We start from the raw sequence: 23,479 nt of genomic DNA, 5'->3' as shown, positions 1-23,479 counted from the left end.
CATCTTAACATCAGTGATAGTTAAATGAACCACATTTTCATCTTCCAGGCACTGTATGGATGTTGTTTGGTGATTTCAAATGCATTTTATATTGTGTTATGTAAACTGCCTTGGAGGGTTAAAAATACAATAAATAAAAAGTTTAGCAGCCTAAAATTGGGATTTTATTCCATCATATTTAAAGGTCAACTTGGACTCACAACTGTCTTCTAATGGTATCGGCGAAGGAGATTCAATTTACTGCCTCCCTGATGTTCCTGGACTCTACAGAGCTCCCATCAGCATGAACAATAGTCCAACACTGATTGGGAGAGCACCACGCTGGCTTCCCTCTGAGCTAGATGGTTCATTCCCATGCTTTTTCAGAACTTTAAAGACGATATTGAAATAAAGTAGTTCTTATTACCAATTTTGTATTCCAGTTAAATTCAACATATTGCCATGAATCATTATGTACTGCTTTCAAGCCACTTCACAGTATTTTGCTCCACAATTCATCACAGCTCCCTGTGACAAATTGAAGAAATTGCCATCAGGAAACATCTTTTAAATCTGTTCTGAAAACTTTATAGAGGGCAGACATCTAACGATGGCTGACCTATGAAGATGAGTGGAACCCAGGCGATGGAGAGGTGGGAAAGGCATCAAGAGCACCTTAATCTTTATCTGAGCAAACCTTCATCTATGCTCTCTGACGTTGCCAGAACTCAGGAATATCTGAAGGCGCCGTGGATGACTTCAGGCTTCCCTCTGAAGACGGTGGATGCATTTGCACCATCAAATCCTGGCTTATAAACTGTGATACACACAACCTACATGCTCCCTTTGCACAAGCAAGTATACGAACCAGGAAGCTTAAGCTACTTCAGCTTCCCGTTATGTGTGAACTGGCAACTAGGGTAAATAGCTTCCCAAGAAGCCAGGATCTGGAAGCCATATTTTATCTGTTAACCTTGGTCTCCTGAGTCAGACATCATAGGAAGCTATGGTTACCCGTAGCTTCCTGGCTTACAAAAACAAAGTGGCTGTGAAGCTCATGCATGTCTTGGCTTACTCAACTGACATTTCATCATGCAAATGTAGCCACCACAGCAAGCTGGCTGGGAAAATGTAGTGAGCTTGAATCCAAGTTTCCAGCAGCAAGTCTCCTGTGCCTTATCATCTATACCATCAACACTCTGGTTCATCAGCAAATTAAGCTCTGTGGCTCAGTTATATCCTCTAGATTTCAGTACCCGCATGGATACTGTTCGTTGACCCTTCAAGATGCTACAAGACTTAATAAAACAGTAATATCCCAAGTCATGTGCTCAGTTGGTCCTTGGCAGATGCTGCTAAGTGGACTTGCTCCATCCCTCTCATTTTCCATGCCTTTGTGCTCTACAGCCTGATTCATCATAGACCACACCCTCTGCCTCTGAACCTTAAGCCTGCCTGCCTGGGATCCCCAACTGCAGCCTGTCTGTGAACTTAGCTGAGGCCTCACAGATACAGTCGTACTTTGGAAGTCGAACGCCTTGCTAGTAGAACGTTTTGGCTCCTGAACATCGCAAACCCAGAAGGGACTGTTCCAGTTTGTGAATTATTTTTGGAAGCCGAATGTCCAATTGGGCTTCCACTGCTTCCGATTGGCTGTTGGTTTCCGAAGGTTTTGGAAGTCGAATGGACTTCCGGAATGGATTCTGTTCGACTTCTAAGTTATGACTGTTTTCTGCAGGAATGCATCCATGGCAGAGACCTGTGGCAGGGATAAATGCACTGCCTCTCCAGCTGCAATCATGAGAAACATCACCTGAAGCTGGATTGCAGCCTTATCCCATTATCCTGTACTTTATAAACTTCCCAGATAAATGGAATTTCGAAGAACAAACCCAAAAAGCAATGTTTAAAGCTTTCTGTGTATGCTCCTTTAAGTACCATAGAGAGAAATTCCCAGCATAATACGTTTCTTGAGCCACCTTCTCAAAACTTCCATAACAGCAGCAACTTTTAAGTTGCCAATTCTTCCAGTATTAGATCATGTCTTTTGAACTGGGTGGGTTAGTCTATTATTACAGTCTTCCTTTTCTTTCCTGGAGGCCAGAGGGATCTTGAATCCATCTGAAGCTACATGTGCAATGAATTGGGTGGTCTCAGGAAAGAGAGGAGTCCCACAAACAGGGCTGCCGATGTGAAAGTTGCACAAAGCAGCACACATCTGCCGGCTTGCAGTAGCTGAGCAGAAAATGGAATCTTTTAAAAACTGTTCTGGCAGAACAAAGGCTAACTTAATAATGGCACAAATGTGGCTGCAATAAATTTCCAGCACTCCGCCTCGTTAAAACTATGGACAGGCCCTTTACTACTAGTTGCCTATCATCCAAGCGGTTATATTCACCCCCTTCCTCCCTCAGAAGAAACCTGTTGATATGGTGCTCCAAAGTACAAAAGAGGTTGTTGTTGTTTTTAAAAGTACATCAGGTTTGGGATGTGTCAACAATATAGATTTTTATAGACCAGGTTTTATTCATCTTCACTGCATCACAATCAGCCCAAAGCACAGAAGCTGGCAGACACTCTTGGACAAGGCCTAAATTAGAAGAAGGCCATCTCCTCCTTTCCTTGTGAACCTGCCCATCCATTGTATTCAGCAATGCCTTCTTGCATCCATGCCTTCTTGCCTTCAGAGTTGTGACTGGATGGGACATGGGGCAGGGCCTTCTCAGCTGCTGCACCCATGTCATGAAACTCTCTCCCTAAAGAGATTTGATTGGCCCCCTCCCTTTAAAAGGCAAGCTGAAAAGCCTTTTAACATTTTCACCATTAAAAATTGGTTCAGGCTAAGTTACTGTTGTTGTAATCCTATTTTGTCTTTAATTATATTTTGTCTTTAATTATATTTTGTCTTTAATTATATTTTTTAAACCTAGGGTTGTTGTTTTTTGGTTTTTGATTGTATTAAACGCTTGTTTGCACAATCCAAAGGATAACTGTGTCCGCTCCACATACAGTTGTACCTTGGATTCCGAGCACCTTGGTACCCGGGTGTTTTGGCTCCCAAACGCCACAAACCTGGGAAGTGACTGTTCCAGATTGCGAACATTCTTTGGAACCCAAACGTCAGACGGTGCTTCTGCGGCTTCCGGTTGGCTGCAGAAGCTTCATGCAGCCAATCAGAAGCTGTGCTTTGGTTTCCGAACATTTTGGAAGTCGAACGGACTTCCGGAATGGATTCCGTTTGACTTCCAAGGTACGACTGTATTCTGCTGAAGAGCACGTGTTAGGTTAGTTTGCTTAAAAGCATGGACCAAATGAATTTCTCCAGCACTACTTGTTGTGACTCACATATTAGCCTCCAGTCAATGCTGGAAGAATGACAACAATGTGCCCAGACTTATGGTTGCTTCTTGCAGAAAAGTCTTAAGTGTCCCTAAGCGTGTACACACCTTCCTTTATTTTTAGCATGTTGGGAAGCATTTACATCAAATTCCGGATGAAACATTTCATGAAAATGGAATTTGTATACTCATCAGGCTTCAAACAGGAAATCTCTTTCCCTTGAACCGGACCCCAAGAAAAGATCTGGCGTAATGGACAATGTGCCATGATTAATAGGTGTTTGTAAAGGATGCAGCCCATTTTCCCCTTGAATTTTTTTGTTGGATGACTGAGAACACAACAATGAAAGTGCAGCTCCCAGAATGCCCTGGTGGCATCCTAATTTTAACAGAACTCCAGAGCTGTTTTGTCTGAGCTGTGACATTTCGATGGCCTTATCTGTTCTTCAACACTTGAAATAAATAAAGGAATCAAGCAGCAGGGTGCATTTCAATTTGGTTTGTGTTGCTGATTTCATGATAGCCTCCAAAGTTATCAATAGCTAAATGATTTGATTTTTTTAAATTGTTCTGGTTAAGCACAGAAGATTGTCTAAGGGGGGGGGGGGACTGCAAGTGTGGGTCTTTAAACTGAATGTTTCAAAGTGCATAATGCACTCAATGCATGGAGGGGAAATACAGCAAGAAGTTTCTTTTCAGTAAAACCCTCCCTCCGCTAAAGATGTGAAGCTTCTCCTTTTTACTGGCAAGTGTTACAAACAACTGTCATAAGGGCTAGTTTATCAAATGGGGGTGGACCCCAGAGCAGGGAGAGCACAAATAACTATGCACACTTGGTTCTGCTCAGCCTTGAAATAGCCAAATTATAGGTTAGGGTGACCCTGTTTTTGTATCCTGTCCTTTATATCTGATTTTTATTTTTGCGGTGTAAGTCACAGCAAAAAAACGTGATTCATTAAATCTAACAGTAGTAGTAGTAACAACAAGAACAATAACAGTACTGCTGGTGCCAGTCTACTCTATTGGCTAATACTGCACTCTTATCAAAATGCTCATGCCAGTGGCAATCCAACTTACTGCCCATCTATGCATAGATGGGAAGAGTGTTAATAGCAGATTTGCAGAACGAAGGCCTGGCTGATCTTGTGCAGCTTTTCAATCGCAAGCAGAAATTATTTCCATCCTTGATTCTGGGTGACTACAACTGAATGGCGCTTGCAGATGGCCGGCCGTAACGCTGCACAAGGCGACTGGGCCAGCGCAACCGCAACAAAGTGAGATGTTTTCTAATGATGAGTTCTTTCAGAGCACAGAAACAATGTGATATATTGTGTTTCTCCACTCTGCTGTAGATTAACCTTCCACCCAATGGCGTCACTGCGTGAGCAGTTTCAGCTAGGGTGGGGAAGGAGACAGAAGAAAGACAGTTTTTTAATGCTGTTCAAGCACTAGCAGGGAAGATTTAACCTCCAAATTTAATTACATGAATGAAAAGGAGGATGAGCAGGATTATCTGCCAGCTAGAGCAGCTCAGTAACCCTGTGCCGTGAACCATGCACATCTGATAAATCCGAACTCCCTGAAAAGTACAGTTTTCTCAGATGTCTACCAATAAAAACATCTGTCTCGAATGGGGGGGGGATTGAGAGAGCCCCCCCCCGCTTCTTAATTTGCAGCTGAACATGCCTTTCCACTTGATGACAGCTCTATTTTTGCAGCATAATGTGCTCCTATTGATATGGGTTGGCCAGATCAGTTGTTTTTTCTCCTGTTAGGTCAGGGAGGTTTGTGCAAAATGATGTTCGCGACAGCATAAGAGGTTGGACAGTAACACTGAGGTCCAGTGCCGAGGGCCTTCTGGCGGTTCCCTCGCTGCAAGAAGCCAAGTTACAGGGAACCAGGCGGAGGGCCTTCTCGGTAGTGGCACCCGCAATGTGGAACGCCCTCCCACCAGATGTCAAAGAGAAAAACTACTACTAGACTTGTAGAAGACATCTGAAGGCAGCCCTGTTTAGGGAAGCTTTTAATGTTTAATAGGTTATTGTATTTTAATATTCTGTTGGAAGCTGCCCAGAGTGGCCGGGGAAACCCAGCCAGATGGGCAGGGTATAAATAAAATTATTATTATTATTATTATTATTATTATTATTATTATTATTTAGCACAAGGAGTGCCTAAGGCAGGAGTAGGAAACCTGTGGCCCTTCAGAAGTTGTTGGACTCTCACTCCCATCAGCCCTGCCAACATGGCCAGTGGCCAGAGGCCATGGCAACTCAGCAACACCTGGAGTGCCACAGGGTTGGAGAAACTTCTTCAGCCCAAGTGCGATCTTCTTTGGGCTGCACAGCAGAGGTGGGGGTGTCACCAGACTCATGTCACTGTCCGGCCTCGCAAGCAAGAGGTACGATGCAGTTCAAGGTCGCACTCCATGCAACTGGAAGAAGGTGCAGAACAAGGCTGGTGACGGGTGTGGCTTGGGAGCATGACCTGGGAAGAGTTCTGAGGGCCATACAGAGAGGCTCGAAGGTCCACATTTAGTCTCTGGGCCCAACGTTCCTCAACCCCCACCTACAGGATAGGGCAAAATATTCAGATACAGACCATTTGCCTCCTAGGGCAAATGGATAGCAGGTTTCCCTCCAGGATAAACATCCATTAACAAACATGCAAATCTGGGTGATTGTCAGGGCATCACTTTTTTTTAAGAGCAGGGAATACTTCTGTCACAGCAGAAAGCAGAAGGTACCATAGTTCCTGTTGTGAATATGCTCCCCCCCCCACAGGTCAACTGGACAGGTGGAGGAGGTGCATCATCATCATATAGGCCATGCATCATCCACATACCCACTGAATCAATAAATATGTAATAGCATCTTTTCAATGAAAAGTTTAAAATGTTGGTACTAAGAACAAGCTGATACTGCAAGTTAGCAATTTTACATTTATATCCTGCCCTACAACCCAAAGCAGTGTTTATGTGGTTCCCAGATGATACCCCATCAAGGTGTTGGCCAGTCCCACATCTGCTTAGCTTCAGACCATACCCTGGGTCAGTTGCAAAAGCCGGGGTTCAAGGAGCAAGTAATGCTTGAGTTCTAGGTTTGTGAAGAATGGGCCATGGACTGGAGAGGAGACCTAAACTCCAAAATAATGGAACCAGAACCATGGGGACAGTCAGCAGATGCAGACATGAATACTACAAAGTGCATTTGTTCTCTGAAAGCATGAGGCCCTCTGCCTTCTGACCACACTGTTCAAGGTCTCTTTCAGCTCCTGGAAATCTGAAAGCTCTGCTATCCCAACTCAAACTAGCTCAGTGTTTAATCACAAGAACCACTTATGGATGAGGCACATGAAAGAACATGGAATTGGATATGTCGTGCTGAAATATGCCTCCTTGCTATTGCCACATTCTTGAACTAGACTGAATAGGCTCTTTCTGGCTTATGCCTTTCAAGGCGGGGTCCCCATTCTGATCTATTTTAAATAACAAGGCCTGAGAGATGCCAGCAGAGGATGTCATAAAATTCCTTGGGAGAAATTATAATGCTTCTGGGCTTGCTCCAATTAACAATGTTCCTTTTCCAGAGCTAAATGAAAGGAAATGCTCTCTAAGCATTGTCATTCATATAGGAACAAAAACAAACAAACAAACCACTATATACTTTGGAAAACTCTTTCTTTTCTTAGTCTGTTCTCTGAGCATTTGGATCCTTAAGATATACCAGTTGCTGGAAACGACAGGAGGGGAGAATACTCTTGTTTTCAGGTCCTGCTGGCAGGTTTCCCAAAGGCCTCTGGTTGGCCACTCCGAGAGTAGAATGCTGGACTAGATGGGCCCATTGTCCTGATTCATTTGCATGATAGATGCTGAGATCAAGAAGCAGGTATCTGACTATATTTGGATACAAGTGGATGCCATTTTGAATCAAGACGGCAGCTTGAACCTTCTAAAACTGCAGTGATTTAAACCACTGGTTTCAGAACTACCTTGATTTTTTTTCCTCCTCCTTCTTAGAATTCCCAAGCAACACTTTCACTAGTTAATATTTACGGCTGAATGAACATATTGGGATCCTCTGAAACGTCCTCTGGGTCTTGCATTCCCAAAGGGATTGCTGCTATTCCTTCAGTGAGATAGCTATAGGCTATAGGCAGGGTTACGCGTGTTAAAATTAGAGCATCTACACCAAGGGGACTTTATTCTTATTGTTTGAATGTATATCCTGCTCATCCTCCCACAGGTTGGCAAAAGGAACTTGTACCATGGGAACAAACTATAAAGAAAAACGGGATCCTATGGCCTGTGAGTCAACCACCCCATTTGAAAGGGTACTAGAATGAAGGCCTGGTCTACATATACACTGAAAGGTATTAAGCATATTTATTCTGATTCTTCTAAGATGGGGGAGGGACTTTATGCAGAACACTGAATTCTCACTCTCCAATGAAACCTGTAGGAACACTCCCACAAACATTCAAGCACATTTTTGCAGTCATACAGCTTAGTGTGGGGTTATGCAAACATTAGTGCACACCAGATGTTGTTGGGACTCCAACTTCCATCAGCCCTAGCCAACACGGGCAATGGTCAGGGATGATGGGACTTGTATTCCAACAACTTCAGAAGAGCATCATGTTGGGTTACCCCAGGCTTAGTAACTTCATGTTTTAAAATGGAAAACTAAGAATCTCAGGATGCTGAATGCTCTTTGCCTAATACGTAATACACACAGCCCGAAATACAGAATCATGGGCTTAGAATGGCTCATGCCTTTCTCCTGCCATATTGCAGCACTTGTGGAAATTGATAAACTGAGAGTCTAATTAGAAAACCATGCCCATTGTGTATTTTGGTCTAGCCAGCTGTAGCTGAAATCCAACATGGCAGTAACAACTTGGTTAAGAACCACTTGGCGTATCTTCCTGATCCACCTGTGGATGTAGATTCATTGGCTGAAGACCTAAGTGAGCTTGTCTGCTTTTCTCTTCCTCCCAAGGGAGATTGCCTCCAAAAGCACCTGTGCCAATAGTCTGGTTTAAACATCACATTCCCAGCCCAACAAGGCATGATCAGGAATGAACAAGTGTTTGTGTTTATCCCATGGACCTGACTTCACTGAAGATTTCCTGATTTGTTAAACCACAGTTTGCCATAGCACCCAAACTAGGAAACTGTGGTTTAAGCACACCCAACAAACCAAGGTTGCAAGCAGTGGTTAAAAAGAAAAGAAAAAAAACCACACACATGAATAACAAGTGCAGTTTGCTCGCCATCCTCCCCTCCACTAAAAAAAAGATCAAATCCATGCCTTTCCCTCAAACCGCAGGGCACCCCTCAGTTCTTCCCCATCACTAACAGTAACCTTGCCCAATTCAAAAATTCCCAATATGTTATAATAATAGTCTTGTTTGGCTCTTCTTACTAATGCTGAAGCAGCTCCTACCAAAACTGAGAAAAGGAATGATTCCTTGCCAAGAACCCCTTGCCAAGGCTTGTACTACAGGGCCAAATTCTGCGCTAACTGGCTTCTTATACTTGGCCCTCCCACCCATTTAAAAAAACTCATCTTAAATTAGTCCAAACATTGGCTTCAGGGGTGATGGGAATTCACTCCACCAGGCAGGCGCCAATATGTAATTAATCCACGACCGCATACTGTGAATGAAGACAATACAAATCACCACTTTGACCGCAGATATGAAAGCACAGTGAACAGAATGCTTGACCTCGGCTTCTTCCAAGGAAAAGCATTTAACCAACTGAAATAGTGGAGATTCTCCTGTAACCCAAAGAGCAGGGTGAAAAAAACACACACACATGTGTGCGTTTTCCTACAAGGAGAGTCATGAGTTCAATTTTCCATGCCAATTAGGTATAGATAACTGGCAAAATGCACTGAGCATACTGACTGAATGCCACTAAAGGTTAGCAAGCCTTTTAAGTTTTTCTTTTTCCTACTGGCCACGAATTAAGTGAAGTTTCCACAGGCTGCATTTTAGAAAATTTGCTGCCGATCTGCTTTTAGTGCGGTTATTTCGCTTGGGAAACGTCCTTCAGCCTGAAAAGAGCACACACTTACCCCCATTATAAATGAAACACTGAAACTCGTCTAAATTAGCAGTGGAACATCTAGCAGTAATCAAGTGTCCCTTTGGATTGTGCTTCCGTGCCAGGAAACCACAATGGATGGTCTCCCGGTAGGAAGTCATTACTTCATTCATAGCTGCAGCATCTGATTCCTCATAATGCCAAAAGTACAAAAACAACAATAACCAACAACCAAAACCAAGCACAGCAACAAACCCTAGCAGCCTGAGCCTATAAATATTTATTCCAAAGTAGGTGGGGATGCTGGGTGGACAGAGGCAGAGCGGCAAAATAAGGGCCAAAGGATAGGAAGCAGGGTGAGAAGTGAATAACAAAAAGGGAATTCCAAACAGAACAGAGAAGCGTATTAAAGAAAGAGTTGGAAATGGGGAAAGTGGAGCATGGGGACTGGCGGTGGGGGAGGGTAGACACAACACAGGCAAGACCAAGGGACAGGAGGGCTGTGTACCATTGGCAAGAAGTGTGGAGACAAAGGACCTTTGTAGGTTTGGTGACTGAGAGCCAGAGAAGGAGCTCAGAGGAAGGGCAGGATTACATATATTGACTTGAGCTCATCACTTTTGAAAAAGAAAACTTGATCTGCAGAGTTCTAGTGTAGCCCACAAATTTATTAGGAGTTTAAAAATGGCCGAGTGTCTTATCAGTCTACAGCAGGGAGAGCCAACATGGTGCCCTCCAGATGTTGTCAAACTGCAACTCCCATCAGCCAATGGTCATGGATGAAGGGTGTGCAGTCCAGCCACATCTGGAAACCACGACCTTGGCTACCCCGATCTCAGTTTACCAAAACCTGAACTATTAGCTGAATGTAATCAGATTCCCTAAAATGTTCAGGCACAAAGACTGTATTGTTGTATGTTTTTCTCAAGTGTTTTCAGGCATGGATCCTTCTGTCTGAGACAACATGCCGCCGAGAATGAAAAACTGTAAAATAAATTGCAAATAATGGAATGTAGGGAAAAAACCAAACATATAATATCAATGTATTTGGTTGTGTACACGTATCAATGCACCCATTGTGTATCTTGGTTGTTATTCAGTAGGGAGGTCACATTTTTAAAATTAGTTATGTTCTGGATACCATAAATAATTGTGATGAGTTTCAAAGGATTAAGCAAGCTAGCTCAAACCACATATCTTCTACACTTTCTACCACATGATTTAGACATCAGCAAAACAACTTTCTTTTGAAGATTTCCTATAAACACAGGAATGAACAAAGAGTTACTTTATTGATAACAGAAGTTGAAAATGCCATTTTCAAAGCTGAAACACATATTCATCAGTCACTACTAAAAATATTCTTCTAGACCATATAACACTTTTTTTTCCAAATTGCCTGCATCCCTTCTGTAGAAATACAGTGAAAATTTATTTAAAATACCAGTCACATTTAGCAACTTTTAGACGAGGGCTTGTCTCTAATATTTTTTAAAATATGTAACAATGAGGGACCTGGAGCCCTCCAGATCTTCTTAAACTCCCAACTCCCATCAGCCCCGCCAGGATAGCAAATGGTCAGGGATGATAGGAGTTGTAGTCCAACAACATCTGGGCAGCCACAGGTATGTATGTATGTATGTATGTATAAATTATTATTATTATTATTATTATTATTATTATTATTATTATTATTATTATAATATTACAGTGGAGGCAGAACATAGCCATTGGGGTTAGCAGCCAAACAGGAGCTGCACAAGAGCTGTAGTGAGTTCTTGTGCAAACTCCCATTCAATTCAATGGAGCTTGCAAGGAAGTTGCAGCTGACTGGAAGCTGCAAAGAAAGCCCTGGTTTCACCAAGTTCCAGGCCAAGTGCCTGAGTATAAACGAGCGAGAAATCCACAATGATGCTTGAGGATGGAACTGCAACAAGTATTTTTGATTTCGAGTTTTCACCTTGCAGTACTAGCTGTGTAGACATTTTCTCTCAAAGCTTTTATATCGTATGTTTTGTGGTTCTTCCTCCTTCCCAGGCGATTCTAGCCCACCAGGGATCACAGAGTGAATGAAGAAAATGTCACAATCTATGTAACCAATTAGATTTAGCTATATAAAGATGTTACTGAGGGCAAGTGAAGGCACTTGAGATTAAAAACAATACAAGCCTGGCACCGGAGTCATAGCATCACAAAACAGAGCTAGGTCAAATAGATACACATAATGATTGCCTCCTTCCCTTGTCTTCTCACTGTGGGCCACACTGAAAGGTGGGGGTGAAGAAAGGCAGGAGAATATATGGTTCATCTGATCATATTTTCAAAAATCAATTTTTTAAAATAGGCAAAGAAAGTGGAGGGTTTCACAAATGAACACAAAAAAGGAGCGCTGAAAATCTTTTCAAGGGTTATGGGCTTTTTTGGGGAGGGTGTTTTTCAACTGATATTCTTTGCAAAAACAACCACCATCCATGAGCAGTTTTGGCTCTAGCTGGAATTTTTATATACTTGTGAAGGCAGAAGACTCCATTTGCATGCGCACAAAGACATTATATTCAAACCGCCTGCCCCCCTGCACGGCTTTTGAAACTGTCCAGCGCTTGCCTTTGTGTCCGGTATTGAGAAAGCAGGAAAAAGCCTGGCCGAGTTGCGTTGTTCTGATGTGTTTGCTTGCTGTGGGTTGCAGCCAAGGCTTGTATTGGTAAGGTAGCAAGCGTTGGCAGATGCCAAAAACCTCTCCTTGCACACAGGAAGAAAAAAGAAGGGGGAGGCTGCACTAAAACTTTGTAGCGTTTCCTAAGCAGTTAAGTCCAGATTATCTCCCCCACCCCGCTTCCATTTACCATTGTCTACGATGAACTAACCTGTTAGCCATGAATGCTGAACGTGGAGCAAGAAAAGACATCAGAATCCCACCAGTGTTTACAAGACTTGGGCATGGCTCTCCGAGACAAACAGTTGGAGACAGAAGAGAGCACAGCTGCATGGAAACGGAACAGAAAGCAGCAGGACTCCCTTAAGGAAAAGAGAGAGAGAGAAAGAGAAAGAAACAGGAAATGGTTAGTAAGGGGGAAGCTGGAAGAAAATGGCGGGGTTGGGGAGTAAATGTGTTCAAGGAAAACCACAGAAAGCGAATTAGATAAAAATAAAACTGAGATGTTAAAATGCAATGGAAAAACAGAGCAAGGAAAGCGAGGAGGTTTGATCCCACACAGAAAAATAATGAAAAGCAACTGAAAGGGATATTCATAACCAGGCTGATACCAGCATTGGTTCTGGCTGATATAAATGTGTCCATACAAACATTGGTGCAGAAACTGAACACAGCCCTCCACCACCCTGGGGTTGGCAGCAGAATGGGATAGATTCATGGGGTGTGCAAGATTGCTATCTTCATCTCCTGCCCAGTGTTGGGGTACAGGGCTGGATTTATGAGGTGACCCAGGTGACTCCTGAGGAGACGAGGGGAAGAATCTGTCTCCAGCTATCTAGTTAACCAGTTGTCTCATTAACCATACAAACCATGAGCCTGGATTTTGAATGCAACACTAAGCCAAACTGTGATATAGCACTCTGCAGTGCAGCAGCACCAGGGGAGGAACGGACATGATTTTGACAGCAAGTTCCTCCTTCGCACTTAGCCATGGTTTGGTGTGGCGTTAGATGTGAACTGAAAGACCTACATTGGCTCCCAGTACGTTTCTGAGCACAATTCAAAGTGTTGGTGCTGACCTTTAAAACCCTAAATGGCATCAGCCCAGTATACCTGAAGGCGAGTCTCCACCCCCATCATTCAACCCAGACACTGAGGTCCAGCGCCGAGGGTCTTCTGGCGGTTCCCTCACTGCGAGAAGTGAGGTTGCAAGGAACCAGGCACAGGGCCTTCTTGGTGGTGGCGCCCACCCTGTGGAATGCCCTCCCATCAGATGTCAAGGAAATAAACAACTATCTGACTTTTAGAAGACATCTGAAGGCAGCCCTGTTTAGGGAAGCTTTTAATATCTGATGTTTTATCGTGTTTTTAATATTCTGTTAATATCTCCTGTAGGAGCAAATCCCATAGTTTAACTATGCACTGGGTGAGTAAAAGTACTTTTTTTTTCCTGTTCTCTCGACATTCAGCTTCCATTGGGTGTCCACGCGTTCCAATGTTATGAGAGGGAGAACAAATTTTTTCCAGCCACTTTCTCTCCATCGTGCGTAATTTTACGCTCTTCTATCATGTCACCCTTATTTGCCTTTCCCCTAAACTAAAAAAGGTCCAAATGCCGCAACCTTTCCTCCTAGAGGACTTGCTCCATCCTCTTGATCATTTGGGTTACCCTCTTCTGAACCTTGCCCAACTTTCCCATTTCTCTTTTTATGAGGTGAGGCAGCCAGAATGGTACACAGCATTCCAAATATGGCTGCACCCCATAACAGCATTAATGATGTCAGGAATTTTATTCTCAGTTCCTTTCAATATGATCCCTCAGCATAGAATCTGCCCTTTTTTTCACAGCTACTGCATGGTGCACTGACATCTCCACTGGCCTATTTGCTACAGCTCCAAAGTCTTGCTCCTAGTCAATCGCTGCCAGTTAACACCTCATGAATATACCGTATATGTGAATTTAATATTTTTTGGCATGAATCACTTTACACTTGTTTACAATGAATTGTGTTTGCTATTTTAAATCCCATTTGGAGAGGTCCTTTCGGAGCTCTTCAGAATCCTTTTTCTTTTCTTTTAACAACCCTGAACAACTTAGTATCATCAGCAAACTTGTTCACATCACTGCTTAAAAAGCGCAGGTCCGAATACAGATCTTGCTCACCTCTTCTTCCCTTTGGCAAATGACTGTACAGTGGTACCTTGGGTTACATACGCTTCAGGTTACATACCTAGAAATAGTGCTTCAGGTTAAGAACTTTGCTTCAGGATAAGAACAGAAATCGGGCTCCGGCGGAGTGACGGCAGCAGGAGGCCCCATTAGCTAAAGTGGTGCTTCAGGTTAAGTATGGACCTCCGGAACGAATTAAGTACTTAACCCGAGGTACCACTGTACTGTTGAAATGGTGACAAGATCGCACTGGCCTATTTATTCTGAATGTTTGTATGTGATGCCAATAAAGTGGTACCTCTGGTTACGTACTTAATTCGTTCCGTTCTTAACCTGAAACTGTTCTTAACCTGAAGCACCACTTTAGCTAATGGGGATTCCCGCTGCTGCCACGCCGCCGGAGCACGATTTCTGTTCTCATCCTGAAGCAAAGTTCTTAACCCAAGGTAATATTTCTGGGTTAGCGGAGTCTGTAACCTGAAGTGTATGTAACCCGAAGCGTATGTAACCCGAGGTACCACTGTAAAGGTTTGATGATGATGATGATGATGATGATGATGAATACAGATCCTTGGGGGGAGGGAGGAAACACTTCATTTTCTGAGCTCCATCCTACTCTTTGCTCCCTGCTAACTTAACTAGTTCCTGATCCACAAGAACTGTGGATGCAAATTGCATGATTGCAAATCGTGCCGAGTCATGAAATGGACTATAAATCCAATAAAAATCAAGACATCCAAAAACCTGAACACAGAGAGGGGGCTGGTGGGGATGTTCCCTGCATTTGGTCTGGGGCCAGCCCTGTGGGTGGGATGCTTCTACCTTCCTGTTCCTTCTATTATAAGGATTCACGACAAAAACAAATAGCTCGCTGTAAAAAATGGCAAAGATCAAAAAGTGCTGCTCTGGTTTGCCCAAGGGGCTTGTGCTAACACGGTAGAATTGTTCGCATTGTTTCTCCAAACATCTGTGGAACAACATGTCATATCACAAACTGCTTTATAGACTCCTCCCTGTTCCTTAGCCATTTGCTACTGAATGTGTGGATGGTGCTGTGTCAGATCTCAGTCCCACCTCCACCACCTGGGACTTTCATTCGATTTTGGCTTGAGTCTTGCTTCAAACCTAAGGCACATCTATGCTGTGATCTTAAATAGGCTTAAACATTGGCTCCCAGTACATTTCCGAGCACAATTCAAAGTGTTGGTGGTGACCTTTAAAGCCCTAAATGGCCTCGGTCCAGTATACCTGAAGGAGCGTCTCCACCCCCATCGTTCTGCCCGGACGCTGAGGTCCAGCACCGAGGGCCTTCTGGCAGTTCCCTCAGTGTGAGAAGCCAAGTTACAGGGAACCAGGCAGAGGGCCTTCTCAGTAGCGGCACCTGCCCTGTGGAATGCCCTCCCACCAGATGTCAAAGAGAAAAACAACTACCAGACTTGTAGAAGACACCTGAAGGCAGCCCTGTTTAGGGAAGCTTTTAATGTTTGACACACTATTGTATTCTAATGTTTTGTTGGAAGCCGCCCAGAGTGGCTAGGGTATACATAATATACTATTATTATTATTATTATTATTATTATTATTATTATTATTAAAAATGGAACTTTGTGTTGGCCGGTTCAGGTTCACTGAGCGAGAAGGAACAACGGATGCAATAAAGCTGTAATGGAGTAAATCATTTAGGATCCTTAAAAAATCAACCAGATCTCAAGTTGAGTGTGTCATCTCCCAAATTCCTGTTCTGTTCACGAAAGGAGAAAAGTTACCGTATTTTTCGCTCTATAACACGCACCTGACCATAACACGCACATCGTTTTTAGAGGAGGAAAACAAGGGAAAAAACATTCTGAATGAAACAGTGGATGTATCATTTTTGTGCTTCATGCTGTGGCCACAGACATGTGATCTGATGGTGAATTTGGGGTGACCCAATGCAAAAATCCTGAGAATCCCTGTGGATCCATGCTTTGTAACCACGTTTTTGCACCATTGCAGCCCCAGGCAACAGTGGGTGCGTGATTTTGGGGGGGCAGGCTGTAACCATGGACATGCTATGTGATCTGATGGTGAATTTGGGCTGACCCAATGCAAAGATCCTGAGGACCATGTGGATCCATGTTTTGTAACCACGTTTTTGCACCATTGCAGCCCCAGGCAACAGTGGGTGCGTGATTTTTGGGGGGCAGGCTGTAGCCATGGACATGCTATGTGATCTGATGGTGAATTTGGGGTGACCCAATGCAAAGATCCTTAGGATCCATGTGGATCCATGCTTTTTAACCACATTTTAAGTGGGGAGGGAAGGAAAAACACAGAAGGGACAAGGAGCAGGAGAGGGGTGTGCAGAGAAGCAGCTGGCTAAGAATGCAGGAGAGGGGTAGGGAGGAAAGGAAGGCAAAGGTTTTCCCTCACCTACCCACCCAAGCCAGCCAGCTCGCGCGCGCTCTCTCTCTCTCTTCCCTCCTGCATGTTTTCAGCTTTCCCCTCTGCTTGCCTGGAGGGGAGGGGCTTTCCCTGCTCTTTGTTCCGTTTGAGCAAACACAGCAAGGAAACAGAGGTGGGTGGGCAGTAAGACCCTGAGGCAGAATGCCGGAAAGCAGCCGCTTCCTCTTTCAGGTTTCCCTTCAGGGAGACGCGCGGTTTGATTTTTGCCTGCTTTTTTTTGCCTCCCCTTGCACTATTTGGCTCCAGGGACCACACATTCGCTCAATAACACGCACAGACATTTCCCCTTCCTTTTTAGGAGAAAAAATCTGCGTGTTATAGAAGGAAAAATACGGTAATTCATTACATTACATCAGTTTATTCATTGAAGCCTGCAACAGCAAAAACTGGGAAGGTTGGACTTTGATGCCTGCCTTTTAAAAAAAATAAAAATCCATGTATACAAACTGTAATCAGACTACATTCAACTCACGAGGGTCCCCCCCTTTTTTCTTTAAGTAAGCAAAATCATTACTTACCAGGTAACTTTTCAGTCTGACAAAGTCAACTTTCATGGAGATGAACCTTTCTGAATTTCTACTGAGATTCTTAATATGCTCCACAAGGTCAGCACAGAATTTGTAGCCACCTTTAAGTACACAGAGAACTACAATGTCATTGTATCCAATGTCTTGCATGATATCTTTGGCCAAACATTCTGTCCTAAAGCAAAAATTAAGGATAAATATATGGTAAGACTTGGGATTTTTCAATGCAGGTACATTCTATGGTGCAATACAAAAACAGTAAAGTTCAAGGTCTCATTTCAACTTCAGGATTCAACTTCAGGATCAGTTGCACCAGAATGTGGGTGGAGATGGGCGTCTGAATGTGCATCCCATTTAAAGTAATTTGGTGCAGATAGACTACATCTGTATTCAAATGAGCATTGCCACCCAAATTCTGGTGCAACTGGTCACACATAACTCATTTTTATGCACAAATATTAGCAGCATATCAAGGCACATGTAAGAAAAAAACCAGGTTCCATATGTGCAGGACAAGCAAAATAGCCGGAAAGCCTAGCCACAAAGTTCCTTGGAACTTCTGTACTTATTTTATTTATTGCTGCATAAGCAACAGAATAAACACACACAGAGAGAAAATAATTAAAATTAAAATAATTGAAATAATTGAAATATACTGGAAACCATAGAATGTAGCACAACACTTTCCTTCCAAACCAACCAGTTCGGAATAGAAAATAGAACACAACTCAACCCAAATACTGGAAGACCAGGTTTACAACACTCTCTTTAAACGCAAGTTGCTTCAAAAAGACCTGGGTGAATGAAGAGGTCTGCACTTGGGCACCAAAAGGAGACCATAGGGATGGCATCAGGTGAGCCTCTCTGGGGTAACTATTTCATGATAGGGGTGGCACCACAAATACGTCCTTCTCTCTAGTTGCAAACCCCACTCAGCACATAGAGGAGGGTCTCTACAGAGGATCTGAAGGTCCAGGTAGACATAACCCAGGTGAAGGCTATCCTTCCAGTGTCCTGATCCAAAAGATCCAGAACTCAGTAGAATGCTCACACATATTTCCCACACAGGCAGTCATTTCATGGAGGGTGTATGGCGATTTCTTGGCAGCTTGTTAAATTTTTTTTGCTGCGGAAATTACAATTGCTCACTCACAGTTGAAGTTCTTTTTCCACACCTGCTAATTCAGGCATTTAAAATATGTTGATTACCCAGTAAGGGGATTAGTGACCTCTGGTTGCTGTTATTTTTATGCAGAAGGAGGTGCTGAATTGTCTTTTAAGATCTCTTCATTTTCCTAACCCTTTTGCTATTCTGAGGGCTACAATGTGCACCTTGAATGATTTCCAGTGACATTCTAGCCCTGAAGCTATTTCAGCTTTAGCATTCAAAACATCTCGGAAATTAAGTATTTAAACTTTATTCTAGGTGACAGCTTAACAGTTAACAATCCCCAGCTACGAATAACAAAGATATAATTTGCCAGAGCTTCTCATTAAAGCTCGTATTTATATTTAAAGGTAGCTGGCTAGAGTGTTGGGTATGGATGCGGAAAATGCAGGTACAAATCCATATTCAGCTATAAAACTCAGCTATATGCCTTTGGAATATAATAGTCTCTCTGAACAGCCTACTTCACAGGGCTGTTGCATGGGTATAATTGCTGTTCTTCCTTGGACAAAGAAGAAAATACAGATTAAATTATATAAATTTATTTATTTATTTTCTATGCCACATTTCCTCCAAGGAGCTCAAGGCAGCATATATGCCCCCACTGCACCCCAACATTTTATCCTCACAACAATCCAGCTTAGAGACAGTGACTGGTGATTGTGTCATTCAGTGTACTGAATGGCTGAATGTCTTCCGGTCCCTAGTCCTACATTCTGTCCCCTAAACCAACTTTCTCAGTTAAGAACTGTCAGGGAACTGACATCAGAGCGAGAGGTGGAGGCAAGGCTCCAAAACGATGCAGGAGAGGGGACCAGCAGGGGGGAAGGAATTCAGCGTAACACCAGTAGAGAAGAGGAGGAGATGGAGGATTTGGAGACAGGGCTCCAAGACCCATCACCAGAGACTAGTGGGGAGAGCGCTGACACGCCTCTGCCTTCCCCTTACTTGCGCAGACGAGTTCCGCGCAGGGAAAGTAGGAGGAGACTTGGCGTCAAACAGCTCTTATGCTGGAAGAGGTTCAAGAAACGCCCACTGACGGATTCTGCAAGTGACTGACCTGCCACGGAGTGTGAGCTGTCAGCCAAAGCATGATTGGCCAGGCAATCTGACCAAAACTTAAGGCAACTTACGCACAAGTAACCCCTTACAACCATTACAGCAATCCGTCAGTCCCTGAAGTTACTTGTGCACAGGGAAGGGACCATGAGCCAGACTGGAGGTGCCGGTGCAGCGGGGCAAGCTGCGAGTGTGCAGGACTTGGTGAAGAGGAACCGGGACCTGGAACAGCATGTAGCTCTGCTGACGGCGCGGCTGGATGAAAGGCGAACTCATCCCAGTGGCAAAGAAAGTGCCGGGACTGGTACACAAGTTTGGGGGGAAGCCCCAGGACTATAAAGCGTTCCGAACGGAAATAGAGTATGCTTTGGAACTGCAGCACGATGACTTTGCTGACGATGCAGAGAGGGTGGCATATATCGTGGGGCACCTTCAGGATGGGGCGCACGAATGGGTCAGGCCCCTAATGGCCACGCAGAATGCTGCCATGAGGGACGTACGGAAGTTCCTCCAGGCTATGGACGCGATGTATTCAAGCCAAATTGGGCAGAGTGTGGCCCAGCGAGAGCTGATGAGGTGCAAGCAGGGGGACCTATCCGTTAGAGACTATTGGTCCCGTTTTGCGATGCTAATACACCGGCTCGAATGGGACCTGGATGACCCGCCTATACGGATGCTGTTTGAGGAGGGGTTGTCCCCAACCGTGAAGGACGAGCTCTCCCGCGTGCCCCGCCCACAATCTATGGACGAATTGACCAAAGCTGCGCTTGTGATAGGAGCTCGGCAGGAAGCGCGCGCTTTGGAAAGGCGGGAAGGGAGAGGAGAGCGTTGCCCTGACTACCGCATTCCTGAGATGCCAAGGCAGCCTTCCGGGTCCGTTGAGCCAATAGAAAAAAAGCACTGGTTACAGGTATCTAGTTTAAACAAGTCACAACTTGTAATTATTGAGCACAGGAAATGAGAAAAGCTTGGGAGCCTGCTTTTGGCATTAAGTAGTATATAAATAAAACAAGATGTATATGAATAGATGAAATAATAAAAGAACCAAGACTTAAAAATCTGTACCCATCCATGCAATACCAGGAAAGTGCCCTGTCTTTACCAGAGCTGCATAAATGTGTCACTGAGTCCACCTTCTTGAATGGGTATTCAGCATCTCCACCCTAAATAGTTATGTGGAAAGACATCTCCCCAATTTCAACTGAGCTTACATACCAGTAACTGCGGTAACCATGGTGCAGTTGTGGCCTACTCCCAGCCTGTCTGTTTAAACACTTCCAGGTCGCTCAGCTTCCATTTCCTAGCAGTTGGCAGACCAGGTAACTCTGGCCAAGCCCACGATACACAAGCTGAAGGAAGCCTGTCATCTTGCAGGCAAAATCTGGCAATAATTATCCCTTTGAATGTTGGCCTTAGTCCGTTGTCTCTCACTGTCCTCCTGACCAGCCATGATACTACTCATGAGGAGACCAGAAGCTTGTTTGTAAATAGTTGCATTGGGTTACACAAACATGGAATGTTTCTTCAGCGTATTCCATACGCCCTTCTGATTTCTCCTTTTGGCTCCCTTAAGCCTGGTTTTTAATAAATCCTCTTAAAATTAGCCGCCAGGGGGCGATGTGCATTTGCGACTGCACCATACCTAGATGTCTTTCATTTCACGCTGCTCATTCACGCTGAGGGGGAATTGGAGGAAAGCAAGAAGGCCCTGCTCCCTTAGGGGCAGGTGTGGGGTTGGATGCTCCCTCATCTTCATACTCATAACAACATAAAGAAGAGCATGCTGGATAAGGCCCAAGGCCCATCTAGTCTAGCACTCTGTTCTCACAGTGGCTAATCAGATGTCCTCTCCCCACCTGCAACTTCCAGCAACTGGTATTTAGGAGTGTGCTTCCTTGACTGTCTAGACAGCACCCTAAAAAAGCAGAGACATCACCTTGCCAACAGAGGTCCGTAAAGTAAAAGCTATGGTTTTCCCAGTAGTGATGTATGGAAGTGAGAGCTGGACCATAAAGACTGATCGCCGAAGAATTGATGCTTTTGAATTATGGTGCTGGAGGAGACTCTTGAGAGTCCCATGGACTGCAAGAAGATCAAACCTCTCCATTCTTCAGGAAATCAGCCCTGAGTGCTCACTGGAAGGACAGATTGTGAAGCTGAGGCTCCAATACTTTGGCCACCTCATGAGAAGAGAAGACTCCCTGGAAAAGACCCTGATGTTGGGAAAGATGGAGGGCACAAGGAGAAGGGGACGACAGACGACGAGATGGTGGGACAGTGTTCTTGAAGCTACCAGCATGAGTTTGACCAAACTGCGGGAGGCAGTAGAAGACAGGAGTGCCTGGTGTACTCTGGTGCATAGGGTCACGAAGAGTTGGACACGACTAAACGACTAAACAATAACAATTCCTTGACTGTGGGACACAGCTGTTGTGGCTAGCAGCCATGGATGGCCCCATCCTCTGTGAATTCGTCCGATCCTCTTTTAAGCCACCCAAGATGCTGGCCACCACTATCTCTTGTGGGAGAGAATTCCACAATTTAACTACATCCTGTGTGAAAAGGTATTTCTCTTTGTTTGTCCTGAATCTTGCAGACCTTGCCTCAAGGTCAGAGGGGAAAGCGGAGCTGATAACAGCATAGTCCAGCTAAGAGAGAGATGGGAACTTATTCCTGGTCCCAGGCTAGGAAGAGAGCGAGCTTTTAGGCTTCCTTTTTTTTTTTTTTTTAGCTTGAGATTTTTATTGAAATTTTTAAACATAAATGCAAATATAATAAACAATGTAACATATATCATAACATAACTTCTTAACTTCTTTAGACTCCCTCACGTCTTCCGCTCCCACTTGTATCTTTGTCAATTCTTCCCCGCAATTTATCATCCTGTTTACATTCTTATGTCCCATTCATTTAGAGTATAATCTAATGGTTCTCCCAAAGGTTTAAAGTTTCCCCTCAATCTCACTTATCATCCTAATTGCATCTAGTTTAGTGGTGGTCAATTATTTATAATCTAGCCTCCATCTTAACATTCAACCAAATTGCAATACTTTTTTAAATAAGTCTTAAATTTCTTCCAATCTTCTTCAACCTTCTCTTCTCCCAGGTCTCGGATTCTGCCGGTCATCTCGGCTAGTTCCATATAGTCTATCAGTTGCATCTGCCACTCTTCCAGTGTGGGTAGATCTTGAGTTTTCCAGTGCTTAGCAATGAGTATCCTTGCTGCCGTTGTTGCATACATAAAAAATGTTCGGTCCTTCTTTAACACCTTCTGGTCGACAATACCCAAAAGGAAGGCCTCTGGTTTCTTAGTAAAGGTATACTTAAATACCCTTTTCAACTCATTATATATCATTTCCCAAAAGGCCTTCACTCTCGGGCAAGTCCACCAGAGGTGAAAGAATGTTCCATCATTTTCTTTACATTTCCAACATTTGTTATCAGACAAATGGTATATTTTGGCAAGTTTAACTGGGGTCATGTACCATCTATATATCATTTTCATTACATTTTCCTTCAAAGCATTACATGCAGTGAAGTTCAGCCCAATGGTCCACAACCTTTGCCAGTCCTCAAACATAATATTATGCCCTATATCCTGTGCCCACTTTATCATAGCCAATTTAACCATTTCATCTTGTGTGTTCCATTTTAACAGCAAAGCTTTTAGGCTTCCTGTTACAATAAGCATTACAGCTTAAATTGGGGTGTAAATATTTTAGCAAGCGTTATGTTCCCACCTTGGGAGGAACTGAACATGTAGCTTTCATAAATGTCATATTCTCAGACCCTCACCTGTCCACAATGATCCCATGTGGTATGAGCACATAGTCAAGATCTCCATAGTAGTGTTGTGGATATGTAAACAGTTCCAAACTATACCCAGGCCAATCATCTGAAATCTGTAAAAGAGATAAAATGTTCATTAGAAACTTAATTTTGTGTGCACTACAAATTGATTGCATCATCTGTGTTTAAACACCACTTGGCAATCGGTTTCGCAGAAGCAGAGTCATGTAAACCTTAGCATGGCTTGATCCTTCAGCACAGAGGTGGGGAATTTGCAGCCATCATCTTAATTTCATGTT

At 43.8% G+C, this 23,479-nt stretch overlaps 1 protein-coding gene across 2 annotated transcripts in view; it reads right to left on the bottom strand.

Moving 5' to 3' along the window:
• The window catches only part of PRTFDC1 (phosphoribosyl transferase domain containing 1), a gene marked incomplete at its 3' end in the record, with an annotated part of 49,955 nt that overhangs the window by 21,991 nt on the left and 4,485 nt on the right, over positions 1-23,479 (bottom strand). For both annotated transcript variants that reach the window (XM_079948155.1, XM_079948154.1), the window contains exons 2-3: positions 23,187-23,293; positions 17,156-17,339 (exon numbers count right to left, since the gene is read on the bottom strand). In XM_079948155.1, coding sequence (XP_079804281.1) covers positions 17,156-17,339; positions 23,187-23,293 — 291 coding nt within the window. The remainder of the gene's footprint in view (positions 1-17,155; positions 17,340-23,186; positions 23,294-23,479) is intronic.

The sequence above is a fragment of the Podarcis cretensis genome (assembly GCF_951804945.1).
Source record: "Podarcis cretensis genome assembly, chromosome: 12".
Taxonomy (NCBI): domain Eukaryota; kingdom Metazoa; phylum Chordata; class Lepidosauria; order Squamata; family Lacertidae; genus Podarcis; species Podarcis cretensis.
The sequence above is the reverse complement of the archived record's forward strand: the minus strand, read 5'-3'. Positions and strand labels throughout refer to the sequence as shown.